At 46.8% G+C, this 23,964-nt stretch overlaps 1 protein-coding gene across 8 annotated transcripts in view; it reads left to right on the top strand.

Annotated features, from left to right (window-relative positions):
• Positions 1 to 6,580: 6,580 nt before the first annotated feature.
• MECOM (MDS1 and EVI1 complex locus) overlaps positions 6,581 to 23,964 on the top strand; it is a 534,617-nt gene continuing 517,233 nt past the window's right edge. For 4 of the 8 annotated variants that reach the window (XM_070242583.1, XM_005601788.4, XM_014732735.3 and 1 more), the window contains exon 1: positions 6,615 to 6,989. In XM_070242583.1, coding sequence (XP_070098684.1) covers positions 6,953 to 6,989 — 37 coding nt within the window. In that variant the 5' untranslated portion in view covers positions 6,615 to 6,952. Of the gene's footprint in view, positions 6,990 to 23,964 lie in introns of all 8 variants that reach the window. The other 4 variants (XM_070242584.1, XM_005601789.4, XM_003363384.5 and 1 more) reach the window with 2 other exon arrangements.

Raw genomic sequence — 23,964 nt, 5'->3', positions numbered from 1 at the left:
GAAGACTATTCCCATGCTGCTGCGAGAAAACAAAGCTTAGAGAACATAAGCATGGTCTTCTTCAAGAAGCCTACAGCTGAGAGAGGATGGAAGGCTGTAAACAAAGAACCAATGTCAGGAGAGAAAAATAAATGTCATGGCCTTGACAGCAAAATACTGGGGAGTGAGAGGGAAGTGGAGCGGGATGTCAATCAGGCCAGGATCCAGGAAGGCCTCACGGGTGGCATTTGGCCTCTGAGTTCAGCAGTCAACGGATGAAGACAGCAAGAGTTCCTGCGACGGGCCAGAGGAATTGTAGCTTTGAAAAGGATAGGTTCATCGACGCCATCCTCTCCTGTGACAAGGCAGACAGTAGGATTTGAAATGAGGTTCAACCATGCAGGCGTCCCGATCTAAGACAGAAGAAAGAAAACCTGGCCAGGCACATTCTAGAGCAGTGCTTCTCAAACTTCAATGTTCAAACGAATCATTTGTTAAAATACAGATTTTGATTAAGTACGTCTGGGTTGGGACCTGAAATTCGGTACTTCTAACAAAGGCCAGGTAATGCTTGATGTTGCTGGTCCGCGGGCCACACTTCACGGAGCCTCCGCTCTACCCGGCAGCGTGTTAGCAAGGCAGACTGCGCTCCAGACTTACTGAATCGAAATCTGCATTTAAACAAGATCCCTAGGGGATTCTCATGCACATTTAACTTTGAGAAGCACTTTTCTAGGTTACTTTTTGGTCAGTAGAAGGGATCTAAAGAGGTCCAAACTTGACCCGGGCATCGCACGCCAGCAGTCAGCTTTCTCTTCGGAGCTCCTGTTTCCACGGGCCAAGATTTGTGCCCCATGGAGCTGATCCTCCTGATCCTAAACCAGTAGCAGCTCCGGGAGTTGATCGCCTCATAATCCTCCTTGCTGGGTTCCTTTCCACTCCAACCAGCGCTTCCCCGGGGCGCTCCAGCTGTTTCCCACCCCCACGCCCAGGCGGCTACTGTGCACAGCTGGAGCCCCGTGCAGCGGGCGCACCCGGAGCTGCCGCGGCCGGGGAAGCCAGGCGGGGGCGCCGCAGACTAGGCTGTGCGGGACGAGGCCGTTCCGAGCCCGGAGAGGGCGGCCGGAACGACGGGCGGGGGAGCGCGAGCTCCGCATCTGGTGCCAACCAGCGCGGCCCTGGCGCGGCCCCACATTCCCACACCGCGGGAGCGGCGGCTTGCTACCTGGGAGGCGGCGCGCATCACCCCAACCTGTGTTTCATAAACCCGTCGGGAAATAGTTCCCAGCCTCGAGGGCCAGTAATCAGCCCGACATTTTCTCAAAAGAACTGCTGATTATAATCCCCAAGCTGGACGAGCGCCTCAGGGGCCTAGATTTTAAGTTGACTATTTAATATCATTATCATTATTATTAAAAGCCAGCCACCCTGTCCGTCCCCCCCTTCCCTTATATACACTTCTGAAGTTGGGCGGGTGGGGGAGCGGGGAAGTGTTGAACGACCAGAAGGTGGGAGTAGGATTGTAAAACCTAACGATTTGTTAAGAAATCCGGGACCGAAAACGCAATTTACAAAACGGCGAGTTTTACAAGGTAGAGAAGGTAACTGGGCAGAAAACGCACGGCCGCCGAACCCCTGCCGCGCGTGCTCGTCGGAGCGGCTGGCCCCGAGCGCGCCTCTCTCGGGCCGCGCCGCTGGGGCAGCGCGAGGATTTCGCAGGAAGAGGAGGCTGCCTCGGGGCTCCGGACCCCGGCGTCCGCGCGCCGCCGGGACTGGCACCCCCGCCGCCCTGCGCCCTCGGAGGCGGGCGGCGCCCCTTCCCCGGCGGGTCGCAGAAGCCGAGCTAGCTCCGCGCCTCGCCGCCTCGCGCCCTCTCCTCCAGCGCGTTTGAAGCGCGTATTTCACCGTGAGGCTGCCTTTCGGGGCAAAGCGCAGCGGACGGTTGAAAGTTAACATCTTCGCGCAGCCTCTGCTGCGGGGCTGTGCGCGTTTCCCCCTGCGTAGGTGGATGAGTGTGTATTTCTCCGAGAATGTCAGAGTAAAGGGACAGCCTTAACATTTATTAAAGCCTACGTGTTCTGTCTCGAGGCTTATCGGGTTTGTCCAAACTTTTGTGAGTGTGTGTGTGCGCGCGCGCGCGCGCGCGCGTCTCTACCCTCCTCTTGTCTCCCCACCCCCGACCGTGCAGGGCGAAGTAGTCCTATATAGCGATGATAAATATCCCTGTTGATCACTTGATTGATTACCTCCCTGAAAGGTCACGCGGGCTCGCAGTAATTTCCTTTTGCCTAAGGCTCCCTTTTCACTTTTACTCTGGCACGACAGCTCCGAGTACACGGGATCTTTATTTTTTATTTTAACCCCTAAATGCAACCCCTCCCGAAAACAATGCAGACAAGAAAAATCGAATAAAATCAACTCAAGACCTTTTAGCTCCCTCGCAGCCGCCCTCCCTATCTCGCTCCTTTCTTTCTTCTGGCCGACGCCCCCTCCTGCTCCGGCCCCCTCTCTCCAACTCAAATGTATTCTGGACACTATTTAATAGATGAGTGTCTTGCAAGTAAACTCAGGCATCCCTTGGGTCTGCATTTCATGTCTATGACTCCCTCTCTTTCTCTCCCGTGGACTAAAAATTCGGATTTAAACCACTAGACAAGCTATTAATTTAGCTAGACTACCCAGGGTCCTGAACCCAATTAATTTCTAATAATTATAGCCCAAGGGGGCTAGATAGATCTCCCTGCCTCTTTCTTTTATAAGCGATCTCCAGAACAGTGAGTTATTGCAATGAATGAAAATTGTTTCCATTTTGGCTAATTGAGCCCGTGGCCGAAAGCTAGAGCTCTGAGACTAAATAAAGAGGACTGTTTCATTTCAACATGAAGAAACCCCTGCCTAGCTCTGGTCACCCAGCGAGAGTTTAATTTCTTAACAGCCAACCTGAAACCCAGCGTTGGGTAAACAGTATTAATAATTGCATTACAATGATTAAATTAATCTTGCTGGTAGCCAGGAGAATATAAGTTGCGATTGAATAGCAAGATGTAAAGTTCACTGCGCAGAGATAATAGGCCCAGAAATACCTCCATAAAGAATTCAAACTTTCTTCCAAAGATACCGTGAGGCTGGTTCAATTATAATGCGAGGAAAAGATAATTTCCTGTTGCGTGCAACGTATTGAAAATCGGTTCTTTGCCATTTCTAGCTTTAATTCAAAAATTAAAGCTGGAGAAGGAGTAGATTTGTCGGATCCTCCTCTTTAATGACCCATCTTCCTTCCAACCTCCATCTCCCTGCTTCTGCTTTAAAAAAATGAAAAAACAAAACCCGAAACAAAAAAACGACAGTAATAAAACAAACAAATCCAAACAGCGGGTAAACTCTTCGGCTTTCCGAGGAGGCGCTGCTTCCAGGATGCCCGCTTCCATGGGCGGAAACGCAAGAAAACGCTGGGACCCAGGCAACTGTCCCTCAAGGAAACGAATTTCAGGAGGAGAGGGAAAGGCGGGCGGTGGGGGGCGGGCAGCAAGGGCAGCTCCGCCAACTTGTTGGAGGCCTCTTTTCTCTTGGGCCACCGACAGCTTAGACGTCGCGTCAGAGGGTGTCAGGAACTCCAGGGTCCGCTGAACAGAAGGTCACCTGCTTGGGTCTCACGGCTGAGACTCGGGACAGGTGGAGCTCACGCGGGCCAGGCTCTGGGGAATGGGAACCCGCCGGGGCCGCGCGCAGGGGGCCGCGGCGCTGCAGGCGGCGAGCGCGGTCCGCTGCTGCAGGGCGTTTGCTCCATCAGGTTAAACACACTTGAACTAGCAACTTAGCTCTTTTATTAACACTCACTTAGGGCAGAAAGCAACGGACGAAAAAAAAAAAAAGAAAGAAAGAAAGGGAGAAAAAGGAGGAAAAGAAAAGAAAGAAAGAGAAAGGGAGAAAAGGGAAAAGAAACTCCGCTTTCAGGTTTGAAAATAAAAGTGATGATATTGTGAATACTTTATTAAACAGCAACAAAAAGAATGATGCCTTGTCTTTTCACAATGCCTTGGCCCGAGGGCACAGAGAAGTTTGTATTTATGATTTCAGTTAGAAGAGGTGGGATTCGCTCGTGTCCCGAAACTCTTGGAAAGACCAGGCAAAAGACCGGTTCGCTGAAGCGACCGCGACCTCAGGGACTTTAAAAACTAGAAGGGGAGGGTGCTCCAGTCGCACCTCACTTCCCACCTCCCGCCCCCCCACCCCCGCCCTCTGGAAAGGTTTTAAAGACAGGGATCTTTAAATTTGGGGGCTCAGATCGGGTTTTCTTTAGGCGTCCACATCCCACCCAGTTCCCGTCACAGCCCCCCACCCCACCCCCCAGGCCGCCACGTGGTTTATAATTTCTCAGCAGAAACAACCACCGCAGCTTCACATGTGGGTCTTATACATAATCTTGGGTTTGGTTCCATAATACCTTCGTTGCCTAGAAATTTCCGCGGCATGCCTCTTAACCTCCTCTCTGCAAGGGGTCCCGGATATAGAACCCCTTGGGATGAGATGAAGAGAATGAACGAGAGCCATGGAGGGGAGGATGGTAACTCCTTTTATTTATTTTTAAGCTCCCCGGCTTGAGGAGGTGACATGAAATGTCCCAGGCAGAGCCTCCTCCTGTCTAGGGGCCCTTCCATCCTTAGTGGATTTCACCTCCTCATTTGGGGACCAAGACCCTCTAGATTCTGACAGCTGGGAGGGGCCTGATCCTCCAGCGCTGCCCCTCGGTCCTCTGGCCTAGGTGGGGATCCCCAGAGTCCCTTAAACAGATCAGAAGCAGCTTCTATGAACTTCTTGCCGGCCAGCCTAGTGTGTTTCTCTTCCTGGAGATTTTACTCCCTTTCCAGAAGGCTCTCAACTCCCAGTTCTCCTTTTCCTCTCAGGACATTCACTGGTCAGAGGGAAGGCACTCTTCAGTCTAAACTGAGAAGAGCCAGTGAACTCTCATCCCCAGACCCCAGGGAACCCACACTCAGAACATTGAAGTGCCTGGTGCTGTTGCACCAGCCGAAGGTGTAAGCACACCACCTGTATGCACAGGGCAACAGGAACTGTAGAAGGACTGGAGAAAACCCTCCCTGCCTCTTTAGTCCAGAGGGGATGATGGGGTTCCCTTGTGCCCACGTGTGGGGGCACCAGAGCCTTCTCTTTTGGAAGTTATTTTACTCCTGCTCTGTGTAATGCCTTCTTTACCACCCCTCCCATTACATTTCAACATGACACATCTGTCTCCCTTGGGACCTGTACCCAGGCTCTCCAGGGACTTGTGTCTTACAGCCAAATGCCCCTAGAATTACACAGCTCTGGAGGGAGAGAAACAGTGGGCATCCTTAGCCAGGGTGAACCCTTTGAATTTTGATTTCCTAGAACAAGGATATTTGAGAGCAATTGATGAATGCCCTTTGGGTCAAACCTTGCTATTGCTCACTCACACCCGCAGTCCTAGTTTTGACGAGTAATGACAACAGGTACAACTGGGCATTCTCAGTGATCTTCCTTCCCCTCCTCTGCCTTTGCCAAACTCGTGCCCAGAACCTGCTTTTCTTTTCCCTTTCCTTTAACTTGAACATCAAGGATGTATTGTTGCAGCACAGAGACTGAAAAGATTGTAATTTTCTTTTATGGTGTCTGGCAGGATTTGCAACAGATATTAATGGGGACATAAATAGCTCATGGAAGGTATTGAACAAAACTGTTTAATGCAAGGACGTTGTACCGAGAGAAAATCTATAGTTGTTGAGATTGATTCATACCTTGAACACAGCTAGCCCCTTTAGGAGTTCCCCATTCTGCGTGCCCACTTCATTAGTAAATCCTGTAATTAAAGCAAATTTCAACAATGTGTTTTTTTAAGGGTGGGGGAAAGATTTTCCCCCCACCTCCTCCTTCTTCTGACCCCGGAGGTTGTGGGTTTAAGCGAATGAGTGAAAATGGCAGGCAGGCTGAGCTGCAGCAGCAGGCGACGGGGCCAGCGGTGGGGGAGGCCGGAAGGTGACAGCCGACCTCAGGGAAGGCAGGAGGTCTTGGATGTCAAATGCCCGAGACTGCCCGGGCCTGGGAATCAACGGTGATCATTACTACCTGGTGGGAATAGAGCACTGAAATATTCCAAAGATGGCAGCAAGCATGGGTATTATACCTAAAATCGAGGAAGAAACAGTTATTTATTGTGCTTTCAACTCTGAAAGCAGAAGCCGCAATAGCTGCAGTAGCAGCGGGAGCCTCAGATTTCCCCGAAGTTCAGAATGATTCTCACTTTCTCCTGGATCATTCTCCAGAGTCTAGTCCTTCTGGTTCTTTAGTATGGGAAAGATTTTAAAAGTCCCCCCCGCCCCCACTCCTTCTTGCTTTCCCCCAGGGATGGTATAGAAAATTTCCTGCAATTTATGGTGGGAAAAACAATAACAATAATGATACAAGCTTATTGGTGATTTCAACACGAAATCCATCCCCTGCCCGTCTTTTTTTTTTTTTTTTTTTTTGGGGCGAGGTGTCTGCTCCCCTCTAGCTCCCTGCGCTCGCTCCCCGCCCCCCGCCGCCCTCCCCGTGGCTCCCTTTCTCCGCCTCCTCGGCGATTGCCATCTGACAAGATCTCCAAATCAAAGTGATAAATCGCTCCAAACTTTTTTTGGCGGCGCTGAGATGTTGGAGGGGCGTCTAGCGCGCATGTGCGAAGGTGTCCGTCCAAACTGACAATGCTGGAGAGATAGCGAGTGTGGATTGAGAGAAAGGGAGAGAGGGAGGGAGAGAGAGTGAAAGAGGGAAAGACAGAGTAAGTGTGTGTAAGCGTGTGTGTGTGTGTGTGTGTGTGTGTGTGTGTGAGAGAGAGAGAGAGAGAGAGAGAGAGAGAGAGAGAGCGAGAGGGAGGGAGCGAGAGGGAGAGCAAAAGAAGGAAAAGATCCAAGAAAAAAAACCCCAACCACACACCAGCGGCTGCAGGACTGGGCACAGCATGAGATCCAAAGGCAGGGCAAGGAAACTGGCCACAAGTAGGTGCAATATCCCTTTTCTATTGGCTTTCCCCCTCCTCTGCCATCTTGCATATCTGTCTCCAGCGCTCCGGGAGGGAGCGCGGGGCTGCCTCTCGCGCCGGGGCCCCGGGTGGAGGGCAGGCACAACGCAGCCCCAGCAACCTGCCGGTCCCAGCCTCCGTGCCCGGCCGCTCGCGCTCTCGCTCCTGCTTTGGGCGCCAGAGGAGCCGGGGCAGCCCTCAGCCCCGCGCACCGACCAGCTGTGGCAACCCCGGGGTGGGGGTGGGGGTGGGGGCAGCAAAGACCGGGGTGGGAGGGAGAAGAGAGCGCGAGAGCTAGCGGGAAGGGGTGGGGTGGTGTGGGGTGGTGGGGGGGAAGGAGATGAGAGAGTCTCCCCCTCCCCTCCCCTTCCCCCCAGGCGGAGGAGAGTTGCCTCTGGCCAACCAGCTAGTCCCGGGAGTGGGAGGGGGAGCGGGGGATGGGGGGGGGGGTAGAGTGGGGCAGGGAGCCTGTTCGGGCCTCGGTTTGTTTCTGGGGTTTGGGGTGGCTGGGTGGCTCGCAGGGAGCCACAGTGGCGGCGGCGGCGGGCAGCGGTGGTGGAGTTGGGAAAAGTTGCGAGGCGGCCGCTGGAAGTTGCGCGGGCTGGCGGGCTGCGCCGAGCTGCGGTTGCGGTAGTGGGCGCTGTGCGCTCGGCCGTGCTCTCCGGCGTGCGCGGCGCGGCTGGAGGACTGGGGTGGGGAGCTGGGGGACGAGGGTGGGGGCCATAGTCGCGGGGCGGGGGGGCGCCGGCAGAGCGGAGCTACCGGCTCCGCGGAGCCGCCGGCAGGTGGGGAGGAAAGAGGCCCCGCGAGCGCGTGAAGAGCGGAGAGCGGAGGGCGCCCAGCCAGCGGCGACAGCCGCCGAGGGGAAGGGGGCCGAAAGGGCGCACTCTGGCCCGCGAGCTCCAGGCTGGCGGGGCGCCGAGTGACCCCCAGGGGGCGGGCTGCTGGGACACTGGGCCGCGGCGAGGGCGCGGCAGAGCCTCCCACTCTCCTTCTGGACGCAGCCGGGTCTCGGGTCGCTAACCCTCCCCGGCGCCCCCTGCCTGCCCGGCGTGGAGCGGCCCTGGTCACGCGGGAAAAGGGCGATTGGGTTCGGGCGGGGGCGGCGGGACCCTCATCCCCCATTCTGCTCTCAGAAGCGTTGGGTGACTTCGCCCGGCTTTGCCCGCCGAGCCGACCCTGTCCCAGAAGCCATGCGCCTCAGCTGGGACTGTGGGCGACAGGAGTGGGTTTGTCCAATTGCTTCTCCCTCGAATCTGAGGGGACTCAGCCGTGCCGACATCCGGAGCAATCCGGAGCAGTGCAAAGCGCTCCTCCGCGAGGTGTCAGCACGCGGGGTTGGAGCAACCTCGGGAGAGGACAGGCCGCCGTTCGCTCTCTTACTCGCTGAAAACAGAACTCTTTAATTATTTTGCTTGTGGACCAGAGAAAGGAAAGATGACGGATGGGTGGGATGCTTCTCCCTAGTGAAGTCCCCAGTCTCCCCGCCTCCCCTCCCTTGCATATTAAAACCAAGTACGCCCCCTCGCCTTCCAGCCTCCGGTGTCCCCGCAGCAGCCGCGCGGAAGGCAGCGGCACCTTGGCGGGCTGGGTTGTTTCTTTGGCGGTGGGAGTCCGCGGTCTAGCCCAGCGAGATGCTGTCATCGCAGGCGCCTTTCCAGTGCTTCGTCCAGTCCTCACCCAAGCACTTCTTCATTCCCCGATATGTTTCTTTTCGCCCTGGTCTCAAGGATCAGCCTAATATAGGGCTCTTTGGGTCATCAGTCCATCTGTTTCTCTTTTGGATAGTGTTCATTTCACTTAGCTGCGACAGTGTCGAAGCGCGCCAGTGGAACTCCTGTTTTTCCTGTTTGCTTTTAAATGAGGCCGATGTCTTTATTTTCATCCGAGGAGGAATAAATGTACATATGCTTGGAGGCCTGAGGGCTTCAATTCCGACTAAAGGTTAGGAGTGTGTGTGTGTGTGTGTGGGTGTGTGACTGGGGGGACGGAGGTGGGGTCGGGTGGAGAGCCTATTTCAACCATGCCTAAGTTGTGAAATGAAAGCCGAAGGCTTCGCGCGCCTCATTGCCCAGGATCCGCCGAAGTGAAAGCAGACCACAAAACCCTTCGAATTTTTTGAGCAACTTTTTCAACTATTTTAATTGCCAAGCTGTACGCTGCGCATTAGAATGTTTCCTCACGCACAGCCCACTCAACATCCAGAAACCCAGCCTCGTTTCCGATCTGATACTTGTCATTCATCCAGTGGGAGAGCGATTTATTTTGTGTCTGGCTTCTCAAAGGATGCTGGCTGCCGCTTTCTGATAACTAGATACGAACTCTTACAAACTTTTTCTTGCTAAGCCTCAGCTTCCCGCTCGCGCTGCTCCAGCTGTTGCCATCGCGGCTGTCTTTCTCAGAGAGAAGCGCTGCTTTATGCAATTCTTCAGTTACAATCTGGGTAATAAAGGAAACCGTCTTGAAACTACGGATTTTTGTATTTTACAGCGCTGTTTCCTTTCCCCCGCGTAGTGCGTGAGTTTCCCAGCGCGTGGCGGAGACCCCTGCCGCGCAATCCGACGAAAACTTCGCTGCTCGGTCTGCACCGATTTCTTTCTTTCTCTGGGTTAGGAAGAGGCATGTGACCAGCACACTTTAAAAAACAAACCTACCTTTATCGTTGCGAAAGTAAACATTGCAATGGAAACAAATCACGTAGGAACAGTTGTTTTCTCGATTGCTTGTTGCTCTTTTTGTCTTTTGTAAATTTCTTTGGTGGCCAAGTCCTGTCGTTGTCTTGGCCACGGTACAGCATCCCATGGACCGAGACCAGGGACCAGAGACCCTGAAAGTACGCACTAAAGTTAAATCCAGAATGAATGCACAACTCATTTTTCCAGCTCACAGGGCTTGGTTTTTTTGCACAATAGTTGAAACCGGTAAATTCGTTGCAAATCATTTGGGAGGAATAAACCGTTTAATTAAAAAAAAACAAAGGAGGGAAAAGCAAGAAGATTGACATGTGTACTGTCTAAAGCCCTTGGCTTTTATTCTCATCTTTAAGAAAAGAAAACTAAAAGCCAAGCAGACGCTGGCAGCGCCACAGGCTTCCCAGCCGTTTTCTTGGGCAGCTAGGACGGCACCTGGGCCGTGCCAGAAATGCCAGTTGCAACTGCTTTTCTCCTGGTGATGGGAAAGAAGTGTGGTTGGGTCTGCCCAGCAGGTCTACTGCTCGAAACACCGAAGGAACCCCCATCCCACTTCTCTAAAGTGACACCCGGCAGGGTTTCAATCACAGCAATGAACGAGTTGCAAGGAGTAACCCCCCTTAGCTACCGGTCCCCAGAAGTCTCGTAAAGACCCAGAAGGCGATGCGATTAGCAAGACCCCGGCGAGGGGGGCACTTGTTACTTGTACACTTGATCTCTATTTAAAAAGAGGCCTGAAGTAGGTAAGGTGGATGACGACTCTCCCTCCCGCGCTTCAACTCCTTTCACCTTAGCAGCCCAAGACCTAAATAATAAAGGGAATGCCCCCAGGTTCTAGCCTGCACTCCCTTGTGCCCACCTACCTGCGTCTTCCTTCATCCTTAAAGAAACACTCAGATTAAAACACAAAGCTTTGTTTAAAAATGTGTTTTATTTGTTTATCTCAGACTGCTTTGGAGGAGGGAAAACGCTGGTCCGTCGGAGGCAGAGGCCCCTTCTAGGAAGGCGGTTTATTTGCCATTACTTGACCATTCCCCTGGCTTAGGGCTTCTTTATTGCATTTGGCACTTGGAGCGCAGTCTTCCTGCGGCATTTCGATGTGTTTTGCCAAAAAAAAAAAAAAAAAAAAAATCAGTTTAGGGGAAGGTTAATAACGCTTTTCATTCCCCCCCATCCTCGACACTGTGGAAGGGGACGGCTCATTAGCTGCAGAGGCAGGAAAGCTGGAAAGAAAGGCTCCTTTCTCAGGTTTTTATTTGTAGGGACTGAGGAGTCACAGGTCTTGGCGACGGTGCGCGTGTTAGTGTGTGCATACGAGCGAGTGAGTGTGTCTTTTGCGGGGTGGCCCAGCTCTCAGGCTTCCGAGCGAGGCCTCTCCCTGCTACCCCGGCCAGGCCTGCGCCGACAGACATTCAACACGTAGGACGCTTGTCGAATAGAAATTAACGCGTCATTCCACGAAATTTTTGCTTTCTTCTTTTTTTTTAAAGTTGAAGATAATAACTCTGTAAGCAGTTTCCCTTTAAACATCTCGTCGTTTGGGAGTTTGTTTTATTTCATTTTTGAAAGTTGGCGCCAGGTTATCCGAGGCTGCAGGCCACAGCTGGGGACTCCTGGCTTTGTCCTCCTGGGGCAAGGAGGGCAAAGGAGGGCAAGAGAGCACCGACTTATCCTCGAAACCTGGCTCGGTCCCCTCTCTCCCCACACCTCCTCTGTTTTGCCTCTGCTGGAAGCAGGTCCTGAAGTGGAGAAAGTTGACTTGTCATCTTCTGGCCAATGGCTCTTCCCCTGTTCCCAAGGTACTCAGTGCCTGGCAGAGCCCTATCCCCAAGAGCTGGGTACAAACTCCCACCCGTCATCTCAAAACCTCCTAGTGCAGAGGAAATGGGCCCTGATGGGGAGGGCGGGGTGGAGCTGGGGAGGCCCTTGTGGGGAGCTAGGCAGTGCTCACCCTGGGCGTCCCCCTACACCTCCGTCCTCCAGCTGCTCAGCTCCTGGCTCCCAGGCTTCGGCCAGAGCTCTTCCTCCCGCGCCAGCCTCAGAGGTGCTGAGTGCCTGGAGCGCTGCTTCCGTTGGAGCTGGGTTTGCAATGACCATGTACACACACATGCACCCACGCACGTGCACACACACGTCTGGGGTTCAGGAACACTCCAGTGTGGAGGGCAGGCACACCGTCGCTCATTCACTCTCCCTGCAGGGCAGGCCCCTTACCAGCCTCATCGGGCAGGGGAGAGAGAGGCTGGGGGGAGATGGGGCGGAGGAGACGGTCACACTATAATGATGCTAGGCACATTTTTCTGGAGTGGTGGTTAACCCTTCCACGGCTGGGAGCTGCAGCTCTGGGCACTTTCTACTAAAATGGTCTGTGGGGGCTGCTTCTCTTTTTAGCTAGGCAGCCCAGGATGAATCATTAGTTCCCTCCCTACTCCATTTGCCACGGTCCTCTTTCTAAAATTAGATTTCCCCCTTCCCACTCTTCTGGCTTTCAGAGTTTACCAGGGAATTCTCAAGGAAATTGGCTGTGGAGTGAGAACAAGTGTGAGGAAGAGGATAAAAAGGAGATAAACAAATAGAACAGAAAACAAGAGAGGGAGAAAGGAAGAGGAAAGCAGGGTGCTGCTTCTCCCAGAACCCCAGTTTGCACACAGATTGGTATTATTTTTTCCCCCAGTAAATGACAAAAGTATAATCCTTGTTAATTACCTTTGCTTCTATGCCATACAAGAAACTTCAGAGATGTTTCCACATAAGGAAGAAACTGTTTACAAAACTCTTTCAAAAGTGTGACATATTGCTCTAGTTCGGCACTGAAAAGCTAAACACACTTACCCTCCTTTGAAGTGCCCTGGCGGGGGCAGCTTATTTGAGTGCGGTTCAGATATTGCTGTGGGTATAACTAATGGCCTCTACCTATTTAGCTCAAGTGGGAGGAGAGAAAGGCCTGAATTCCTTGTCCAATGGGTCCCTCTGGAGACTGGGTTCTGGCTCCTGGCCAGTTCGGTACAATGTCAACATTGAATATTTGAATTCCCAGACTCTATTTAACAAGTTTCTAAATAAATAAACTCATTGTGTGTCTGTGTTTAAAATTATTTCACCTCTTTCATAAAAGCTACAGCATCTTATTACATTGGCCTCGCAAGTTGATTTTTAAAAACATAAACAAACAAACAGAGCTTAAGGCATTTTAACAGGCAGAACTTCACAATATGTACGTTTTGCAAAGATGTTCTCTCACACGTGGCTGGGTAGTCGCTATTTAGAGGGATCTTGGGCTGTTCTGTGTGACATGATAGTGAAATTATAATAAAAAACCAAGCTAAGCTCAGAAAGCCAGCAAAATATTAATCACATCTGAAGGAAGGCCTGACTGTGTAACTCTAGTGTCTTTAGATATTTGATAATTTTTCCTCCTGGGTCCTATAGGGGACAGAAAGCTTCACTGATATGTCCTAAATGGGTAGGGATAGAATTCTGTCCAGATGCAGTTTTGTTTCTGGGCACTTTTCTTTATCTGTGTCTGTCTTTGTAAGTTGGAAGGGGTAGATAGGCACATGTTATCCTCATATTTCAGCCTGGTTTAAAAAGGCCTGCATGAATCTTATGTTTTTACTGAAGTCTCAGCATTTGAACATCCACAGTATTTTTATGCAATGGGAACATCCTTGTTCTAGGAAGTACACACTTAATTTTTTTTTTTTTTAAAAAGAGGCAAGTTCTAGTCCCCTGGAAAGTGTGGACCCCATCTGGAGTTGTTAGGAAAGAAAGTGGAATTTGCTCTAATTGATGTGTATAAAGTACAACATTATTAAAAAGAATGGGATTTGAAAGGGCACGTAGCAAAACCCATAACATTTAGCTGGTAACATGGAGAGCTCGAAGCCAAGAAGAAAATACCACCAACCCATGCAAACCCTAAAATAGATTACAATGACCTCAGCCATTTTCATTTTCAAAAATAATAGCCATGATTAAGACAGGGGAGTGTTTTACTTGGAACCATACTATTCTGCATTATTACAAAAGCTGTTTTGTGGTTAAAGAACTGTTTCATTATAGGAAAAAAAAAGCAAGTCAATTTTTAATCAAATTCCTGATTCTTCAAAAGCTCTCATTCTTGAATTACTTCTTATTTTGATTTTAGCTGTTATTCTTATTCATTAGCAAACAGGCTTTTGGCTTGTATGTTCAGCCAAATCCTTGGCTACTAACTAAAGGAGAAATTTTATTTAGAAGAGAGATTTTATTAATTCCCGTAGTAAACACCTGCCTAGGGGCCGCTGACTATGTAACAGGAAGAACCGAAGCTTTCTTAACCTTCCTCAAGAACCTGCCTCAAGGAATTAATTTCGTATGTTAGGGTTGTTCAAATTAGGACATTTATGAAAGTCCTCGTACGTGGCACTTGGTGGGGCTGGCAATGGGCAGGCTTATGATATAAATAGCAATGAGATCTTCCTGTGCACACAGACAAGCCATGTTCCCCACTCTCACGAACGTTACAAATGTGCTCCCCAGCGTTTGAATCTGAGCGTGGTCCCTGACTGAATAGCTGAGTCCCCTTCAAATTACAGAATGCCGCCGAGCCCCAGGATCTTTACCTGTAAATGGAGAGTAATAATACCACCCTTCTTTGTCTGCTGTGAGGGTGTGTGGGGGTAAATGCATGCAAAGTACCTAAGTCACATGTGATCACTAAATAAATCTTCATCACTTCCCTTCCAATGTGTCAATTAAATTTTTTGAAGAGAAATTTTTTGGACGTCCTTCTCTTCCACCCCATTCTGTTTCTATCCAGTCCCCCTTTTAGAAGTATTTGCATGTATTGAGTAAGCATTTTGTATGTCTTTTCAATAAATTATGCCTCAAGATAAATGGAAGTCCTTTCTAAAATTTGGGCACATCAAAACTGTCTATACAAAGCCAAAACTGGCAGTAAATTTATTAGGAAAACTTGAGAATCTTCCCTTGTCCTTTTTTGGGGAATGGGGCCACTGTATAAGTAAAGTGATTGAGATTTCCACTTTGTTCCACAGACTTTGGCATCATATGCACACAGTCTAAGTTTAGTTGTGCCTGGTCTCCAGTTGACATTAGACCATAATCCCTTTTGTATGAACTTTTACTTTTAATGGAATGAGTTTCGTAAGTCACTTTACTACCTTAGCTGGGTTGCTCTTCTCTAAATGAGGGGATAGGACTATAGCTGAGCTTGTAAACTCAAATGCCTATAGGGATTGGCAGGTACAATAAATGAGTGAAGCAAAGTGGGTATAAGCACTTAAGCTCTTTCCTATTTTTGTTTAAAATTTTGACGCCCAGCCTTCACATTCCAGAACAAGAGGGAGTGGTGGCGTCTGTGGCAAACTGGGAGTAAAAGCCTTCCTTAAAGGGGGCAGCTGCTACTCAGCTCCAGCTCACTGCTGCCATTTGGGCAAGGGGCCCAGTGCTGCTGGGTCTTCTAATTTTTGAGAGAAGCCACATATCTGGATTTGCATGTGAATTTTCTCTACTTTAAAATGTTGGCTCAATTAACAACGACAACAATAACAACCAACAACATTCTGCAGGCCCAAACAAACACCTCTGTCTGCCACGTATAGTTCACAGACCCTGGGTTTGCAATATCTGGATTGGATATTTTACGATGTCCACAAGGCTTCCTGAATTTTACCTTGTTTTTTAAAGATCTATATCTTTTTCTTCCACCCCAGAGTTAATGTGTGTGTGTGTGTGTGTATGTGTGTGTGTTTTGATAGGTGGAAGTACTTATTACAGAATCTGATATCTGGCCATTTATCTGGAAAAAAAGTCTTTCACGGCCATATTGTGTCTTTCTTTCCCTCCATGCTGCTTCATCATTAATTGGCTTAAGAAAATAAACTGAAACACTCACTCTCCTTCTCATAGCCACTAGCCACCATTCTTATTTCTCGCTCAACCCAGTTCTTTGATTTGTGGGCTGGGGGTTGGGCAGTAAATCATTAGGAGACAGTTTTCTGTGGTTTTCCACAGTGGGAGAAGAAGTCATTTGGCTACTGTGGGTATAACAGAGGAAGAGTTCGCTCCTGCCCCCTAGGAGGGTCCAGATGTCATGTCCTGTACATCTGTAACTGAAGAACCCGACTGATTTTTAAGACATGAACCTAAGATGGGGAAATTAGATTTTAAGGGTCGAATGCATTATTTGACAAGAGTGATTTTCCTTGTAAGATGGTTTTATATGTTCAGGGAACATTTGAAAATAAAATACGTTCTGTTTATTATCATAAGTTATATTTATAGCAGAAATGGTAGGTGTATAATAGGTAAAACTAAATTCTGAGGACTAGTAGGGCAAAGTGTGGTGATGAAATGTCAATAATATTTGGACTAAACACTTTGTAATATCTTCATCAGTACTGTAATCAAGGGACTGGTCAATAAATACTTGTTGCTATCAGTTAATATGGTTGGAGAAATCATCAGATAGTGCAGTACTTGCAGAGGAGGATTTAAAATAGTGATGAACCATGCTTAGAAACACTATTAATGGGTCATCAGATAGCTAGCTCCCAATTTTTACACCTGACACTGAAGCCCAGATTGTTAGCCTGGCCTTTGTGATCCTCCTTTAAATTTAGTAAGAGATCAACACATGTTCATTATTATTTTATTAACTTTCCAGTCTCATATGTTTCCCTACTGAAGACTGGTCCATTCAGCCTCACTTGTCTAGTCCCCCACCGTCTCACTCTCTTGCCAGCCTCGCCTTGTGTTTCCATCTTCCAACCTTCGGCAACGATGTCACCACAGTCTGTAAAACTACCCGTTCTTTCACCATCAACATCTCACTCCTTTAAGATTTAGTTTAAACCTTTCCTTCTTCAGAAGGTTTATCCTCATCACTCTTGGAGACGTGATTTTTCTATGTCTTTTCATTCTAATAGTATGAAATTATTTTTACCTACCGTGATTTTGGCATTTTATTATAAATTCCTTATCTTCGCTATATCTATCTTATTTTTCTAGCTCAACTGTAAAACTCCTGGAGAGCCCATTTCTGTTTTGTACAGTGCCTGGTTCTGTGCTTTGCATATGGCAGATATCAGTACAATTAGGTGATGGTGGTTAGCGATGGGCTTTGGTAGATTATGTGAGCTCCTGCAATTTCTTTGCCTGTAAAACCTCCGAAGTCAGGTAATGTCAGCACTAGACCTCTGGGACAGCTGACACTTTGATTGCGTGCTAAATCCACAATTGGCCTATTTTGACAGTGATAAACCACCTTGAAAGCACATTTGGAATCTAGAGTATTATTCCTAATTTTTACCAATAATGCTCCTCATTTTGCCAGTGCAGGTATAACCCACAGCTCCTCAGTTAAATTACAAATTGTCATTGATCTATATTTGATCTCAAGGTTTATGGAAACTCTGTCCTGAACCTGATGCTGGAGACCGTCAGTGGAGGCGAGGTACAGATGGTGAAACAGTTTGTGGACTCATGTTCTTCCTAGGGGTCTGAGGATAGTCCGCTTCACAAAAGTCATCAGAAACCGTGCTTTTACATAATTCTAACCCCAATTTAGGCAGAATTAATATAGAGCATAGCAACAAGAATCTTGCTGTAAATTTTAATGTATGTTTATGATTAAAGGCTGTTTTAAACAATTTCAGGCTGATAGATAATGATGTTGCATTCACTCTTGTTTTGATTAAATTAACCCCACTCACCCAATGGTGTCCCCTTAATTCAAATGCAGCCCTGACTTCTTCCTTCCCCAGCATCCCCTCACCTCGCTCCTCTACCCCCCATTTCACAAATCTCTCATCTTTATGGAGAAAACAGGACTGTTTGTGCTTCGGACAGCACTCCTTAAGGCCTGAACGAGGTTTATAGGGTTTCAATGCCCATTAGGAGTTTTCATCCCCCAAGACCAGCTTGGTGTGACTTTTTATTCTGCCCTTTGAACTGCTCTTAAGGTATTGGGAGCCCCTTAAAATGAGGGCAGGGATTAAGAACCACAGCTTTCATACTTTGATTCTAACTATAGGCTTTACCTCTGACAGGAACTATGAAATTAGTAGTAATAAAATGTTTCATGATAAAACGATAGTAAAAATGAATGGAAGGATGGAACGACTATCTTGGTTTCTGAGGGGTCGTGGATCGTGACCTTCTTTTGGGTCTCAGACACATGCAAGACTCTGATGAAAGGTATGGAGCCTCTCCCCAGAGACTGCAAATATGCATAACAATTTTCATGTAATTTCGGTGGTTCATGGACTTCTAAATTCCAGCCATAGATCTTATAGGGAGACACCCACATGTTCAGACTTGATTCACCCTAGTGTGTTTATTGTATAACATCCTAAAGTCTTTATCAATCTTTTCTTCATTATTTTAGAAACATTATTTTTTTCTGATTACAAAATTTACGTACACTTGTTCTAATAATTTAAAAACTGCAAGAATGTTATGTCATAGAAAATGAAAGTTCTTTGTCATCTGCCCCCTTTCTTTTGTCACACGCTGCCTGCAGTGGGCCACTATTCACCCTTTAGTGTTTAGTTCTGCAGATTTTTTTTCCCATGCTTTTATTAGCACTTGCCTACGTATAGATTTATAACTTTTTACAGCAACTCACTTTTTTCTTTTTTAAAACTTAATAATCTACCCCGGACCTTTCCCCCTGTCGGTACGTATCAATCTAACCCATTCTTTTAAAGGCAGCAGACCTTCCATTTTTTGAATGTGACACATTTTATTGAACCAGTCCCCTATGGATGACATTTGGGTAGTTTCCAGTTTTCAGAACAGGACAGACAGAGAAGTTCCCCAAACCAGGTCTAAGGGAAAATGAAAGTGAAGTGTACAATTAAAGGAAGCTCACGGTTCAGGGTGAAGTGTGCTGGCCTCTAAGCCGTGGGCACAGCGGGGCTTTGGGAAGGTCATAGAGGGTTGCCTCACCCTGTCAGGACAGATCAGATTTCCAAGCATCCTTACCCCCTGGGGGACCAAGGGTCGATCCCAGAGCTAAGGTACATCTATGTAAGATCCACTGTGATATGTCTTTGATATTTCAAGCTTACTGGATTGTTCTGGACTTCATATTTATGCTCCATTTCTGTTTTCTCCTGCTGCTTGCAATAGGCTATAGCTGAAATAAATCTGTATAGCCCTAACTGGATAAAGATAGGTAAGTTGTCAGGGTTTAAAGTCTCAAAATTCTTTTTTTAATTGTGATTTTCTTTTTTTTTTGGTTTCTGTGGTATATTATCATCACACTGCCCTATGCTGTATATGCACCTTAAGCCAACTGGTGTGACCAGATGAATGCAGAAGGTTATTGAAGTCAATTGAAATTTTTTTGATGTTCTTTAAAAAAATTACCCACAATTTCTAACCTATGAATTGGAAAGACTATTTTTACAGGAAAATGTTTTTCACTGGGTAACCAGGGTATGGGAAAACTTTTATAATGGAAACTATCTCTTACTTTTAACTATAGCATCAAAAATATGACAGTATAATGTTACACACCAAAGCCCATCAGATGCAGAATTCCAGTTTTTGATTATAAGTTATAAACCAGGATAGAGAGACTTCTGAAAAGTGGTTTTCTTTGGCAACGATGTTGTTGATTAAATATAAAAAATTCAGAAAAAATTAGTTCAGCCCATTCCTTTACACAGAAGGTTACAAAAATGGAATAGTTGGGTTTTGGTTCTAGTGGGAACAACTTGGCTTATTAAAGCTCATTGGATTATATTAGATTAAAAACACACTAGACATTTTAGATTGGATTTGAAGAGGTACCACTCAAGGAATTAAAATTTAGTCATATAAATCTTTTTAAGAATATATTTACTTTGCGATTCTGATTCCTTAGAGGACAGTATTTTTTCCAAATTCACATTTTTTTTGGTGGATGTGTAAAAGTCGCATGGGGCATTACTCTTGTTAACATTTTCAAAGTATATTTTAAATGAGATCAATCAAATTGAGTCAATAAATAGTTATTGAGTGCCTAGTTTATATAAGACATGGTGAACAAAATCCTAGAAACACTCACTTTCCTGAGAATATTGAACATCAGCATTTGACAGACATACATATACCCCTGACAATGGTTTATTATCTGAGACAAAGATCGCTATGTGCCTGTTGCTGGCCGTCAATGACTACATTTTCGTAAGTTTGGAATACTGAATCCTTTGCCTGCCTCTTCTCCAAATATTTTGTTAAGATTGTGAAGCCTCACAGCCAACAAGTGGCAATGCCATTCCAAGCATTTGGGATCTTGCATTTGAATATAATGCTGCAGTTCATTTCTCCTGATATCTGTCAGATGGGGAGGTCATTGCCTGCCTCACTAAATTATTTGCGTGTTAATGCTGAAACGGTTTTCATTCAAGATGCTTGAAAACAAAACCAAGTCCTTTGTAAATACTTGCTGTTGATGATCATCACCCATCCATTCATTCAACAGCTATTTGTTGAGCGCTTACAATTCTGGGTGAAGGGAAGGCGGCAGTACACGTCAGACAAGGACCCTGCCCACAGGAGGCGCCCATTCTGGGGGCATAAGTGTATATGGTCATACACTTCCAGACGTGGACTGTGCTATGAAGAAGATAAAGCAGGGTAACTTGCCAGAGAGTACCCAGGGCCCTTGTTTTAGAAAGGTGGTGGGACAAGACCTCTCTGAGGAGGTGACATTTGAACAGAGAGCTAAGTGAGGAGAATGTTGCTAAGTGTTCGAAGTGTGGCACGTTGAAACTCAGAGAAAGCAGGCATGTCCACCTTGGCTCATTCCCTAACCTAGAGCAGAAGCAGATAAGGTTATTGTGTATCTTCCTTTATAGATGGAGGGAGTGGGAGTTTTGTGTTTGATCTGTAAACACTAGGTTAGTGGCAGCATGAGAGAAAAAGTTAGGTTTCTAGACCCATAATTCAGTCCAGTTAAACAAAGATTTATTGAATATACATTCAACAGCCCAAGCCAAGCATGGTGTTGGGCACTGAGTACACAAAGAGAAAAAAATATGTTTCCTGCCCTTGAGGAACTTATAGTCTATTGGGAGTGACAGACATGTGAACAGATGTTTTCAGTACAGTGAGTGGGTGCAATCACAATGGATGTAGTATGTGACCAATGGCATACCCTCATTTCACATACCCTCGTTTTACATCTATTCTTGCAAAAAAAATTCTTTAACCCATATCCATCTAAGCTCAGAAAAAAAAATACGTGTTTCAAATTTGAGGGTTAAAAATTTGCATGTGTGTAATGCAATTTAAGGCATATTTCTAAATTTATCTTCTGAGACTTCAAATGCCTACTATAAAGGATATTTATATATTAGATGGGCAACTAAATGTTTCCTGAAAGGTCCACCCGTCACGTTTGTCTGTGATTATGGAAATGCTGATTGCAATCACTGAGAAAGATGTGGGGTGTACTTGAGGTGTATGCCCCACAGCCTGGGGTCTGCAGATGAGCAAATTACTCTTCCCATGCTCACCAGTTTCAGTGAATTTTGTCCCTTGTGCAGTTAGAGCAACTATTCCTATCACAGTTCCAGAAGAAGTTCTTTTAGGAAGATCTCAAAGAGTTTCCTCCTTGCCAGTTGTAGCTCTGTCTGAGAGCAGAGATCTGATCAAAATGCCCAAACTGAAATCTAAGTGGTTTCAAAAGGCGCATCTTGCTTTTAGGCTCAGTTTTGTCCAGTAGAAGATAGTGCCACCCGAGGACTGACAGGAGCTCAAAGAAGTGGCTTGTCTCTCAGGTCAGCATGTGATTTTGTCTTTGTAAAACAGAAATAAGAATAAAAAGCACTACCCTCTCTTCTGATTCTCTTTGCTAATCATTTTGCTGTACTGTGTTTATGTGTCTAAGCCAATATTCCAGCCACTGGGCTTGGCACAGAAATCGATGCCTCCAACATCATTACTGCTGGGCAGTTTGAAGTCCTGAGCAAACTCCCCATTTTCCTAAATGCATAAGATGCTAGTGATTTAAGGATACTGTTGATAATATTGCCATATTAGAACACCAGCATAGATGTTGTTTGACCCACGAAGCAACGTTGTATTTCTGTTTCTTTGACCTAAAAATACTGGGTAGATGGATCTGAAGAGGATGGGAAATGTCAAGGTAAAAAGCATTATGCATCTAGGGCTTTCCAAGGGCCTCATGATCTGTATATCAGATCTCTCTTCCTGCCCTTGAGTGATGGCAATCTCTGTCACCAAGGTTTTACCCGCAAGAAAAGAAAATACTCTGACACCTAATACAACGAGCTGCACCTTAGGAAACCTTCCAAGTGGATCCGTGATGTTGGCCAGGACTTGTGGATGGCTTCCAGGATGTGTGGAACGCAACCATTTATTTCCTCTACCACACACGGCGGGATTTTCCTGACCACATCATAACATCTCATTATGTGCACTTGACAATTAGTAGTAACTTTCCTAAGAGGAAAGTGCTCTCTGTTGTGTTTTAAGCCCTATCTCCCTTGAAGATAGGCTCTTGTTTTTTCCTTAGGTGTGATCATCTCAAAAGTTCAGTATATTTTGGGCACTATGGGCATGTTTTCTGGTGGGTGATGCTGGCTGGGAGAGTCACGACATAGTCTGAGTCTCAACTTTGCTGCTCATCAACTCGGTCTCCTTGGGCAGGATACTAACCCTTTGAACTTAATGTCCTCATGTCTAAGGTGGGAACAGTAACTACCTCTGCTTTAGCTTCCTCCAGACCAGTAATGTGAAAATAAGATGACATATGTATAAGCTTTTATAAGCTGTCAAGAGCTGTGTAAATTTAACATGCCATTAAAAGTTCTAGAAATTAGAGAATATTAAGAATGCTAAGGAGGGATTAAGAATGTAGACTCTACAGACACATTATTTAGGCTGAAATCTTGCCTCTACTACTACCTAGCTGGGTGGCCATGGATAAGCTACTTAGCCTCTCTGTGCCTCGGTTTCCTCATCTGTAAAATGGAGATAATTTATAACAACAATAAGTAATAGTACTCGTCAAGATTATTGAGTGTTCATGCATTATTGCGGTTAATTCTCCCATCTCTGTTAGGTGGGGAATATTACTATCTTGGTCTAGAGATGAGGGCACTGGAGATGGGTAAGTTATTTGCTGTAGGCCTCTCAGTTCCAAGTGCAGTGATGGGATCCAGGCTGGATCCGCTTTACACCAAAGCCCAGGAACTCAGTCTGAACACTCCACTGCCTTATTTTTGTCATCCAGAAATAAAAGCGGAACATTGCACAGCCTGAGCATCCCGGAGCTCATAAAAGGTAATAAGATTTTGGATAGAGGACATCTTAATTTAAAGAAATGATTTCGTACAACTCTTAGTAGAGAGGAATTTTGCTGCAATTTATGTGCGTAATCTTCTCTTTACGACAAGGGCTGGTTGTCTCTTTGTCTTTCCTTTTCGTCCCAGAGTTATCTGCAGTGTGGTTTTCCATCACTTTATGTTTTAGTTTTCCTTAGGGAACTCTACAAATCTTTGTTGAATGAATGACTTAGAGGAGACTTCATTACTTCATTGCCTGAAATCACCAGCTACTTATACCATACAACTCACCAGTGAACGGTACTGGATTCAGATCCCCATTTTCTAAACAACGCACTGTGGCAGTAGACTAGCCCAAGGTCATCAGGATATTTTTAACTTCCTGAATCTTTCCTCTATGCACACATCTGAGGCCGAGTCCTGTTCACCCATCCTCAACTTTGTTCTAAAATCCAAATGACTGGGACCTTGCAAAAAAGTGTTTGAGTAGTTGCAAAATTGAATAATCTGGGGGCTGGCCTGGTGGTGTAGTGGTTAAGTTCACCTACTCTGCTTTGGCGGCCTGGGGTTTGCTGGTTTGGATCCTATGCGTGGACCTACACATGGCTCATCGAGCCATGCTGTGGCAGCATCCCACATAACAGAACTAGAAGGACTTACCACTAGGATATACAACTATGTACTGGGGCTTTGGGGAGAACAAAAAGGAAGATTGGCCTCAGATGTTAGCTCATGGCCAATCTTCCTCACGAAAAAAAATAAAGAATAAAAAAATAAAAAATTGAATCATCTGTGGGGTTTAAATAAGGGGAGGGGTAATGAGTTCTCAGATCTAGTTCCTTTTTTTTTTCTTGGTGAGGAACATTGGCCCTGAGCTAACATCTGTTGCCAATCTTCTTTTTGCTCAAGAAAGACTGCTGCTGAGCTAACATCTGTGCCAATCTTCCTTTACTTT

This window comes from Equus caballus, chromosome 19 (assembly GCF_041296265.1).
Source record: "Equus caballus isolate H_3958 breed thoroughbred chromosome 19, TB-T2T, whole genome shotgun sequence".
NCBI classification, from domain to species: domain Eukaryota; kingdom Metazoa; phylum Chordata; class Mammalia; order Perissodactyla; family Equidae; genus Equus; species Equus caballus.
The sequence above is the reverse complement of the archived record's forward strand: the minus strand, read 5'-3'. Positions and strand labels throughout refer to the sequence as shown.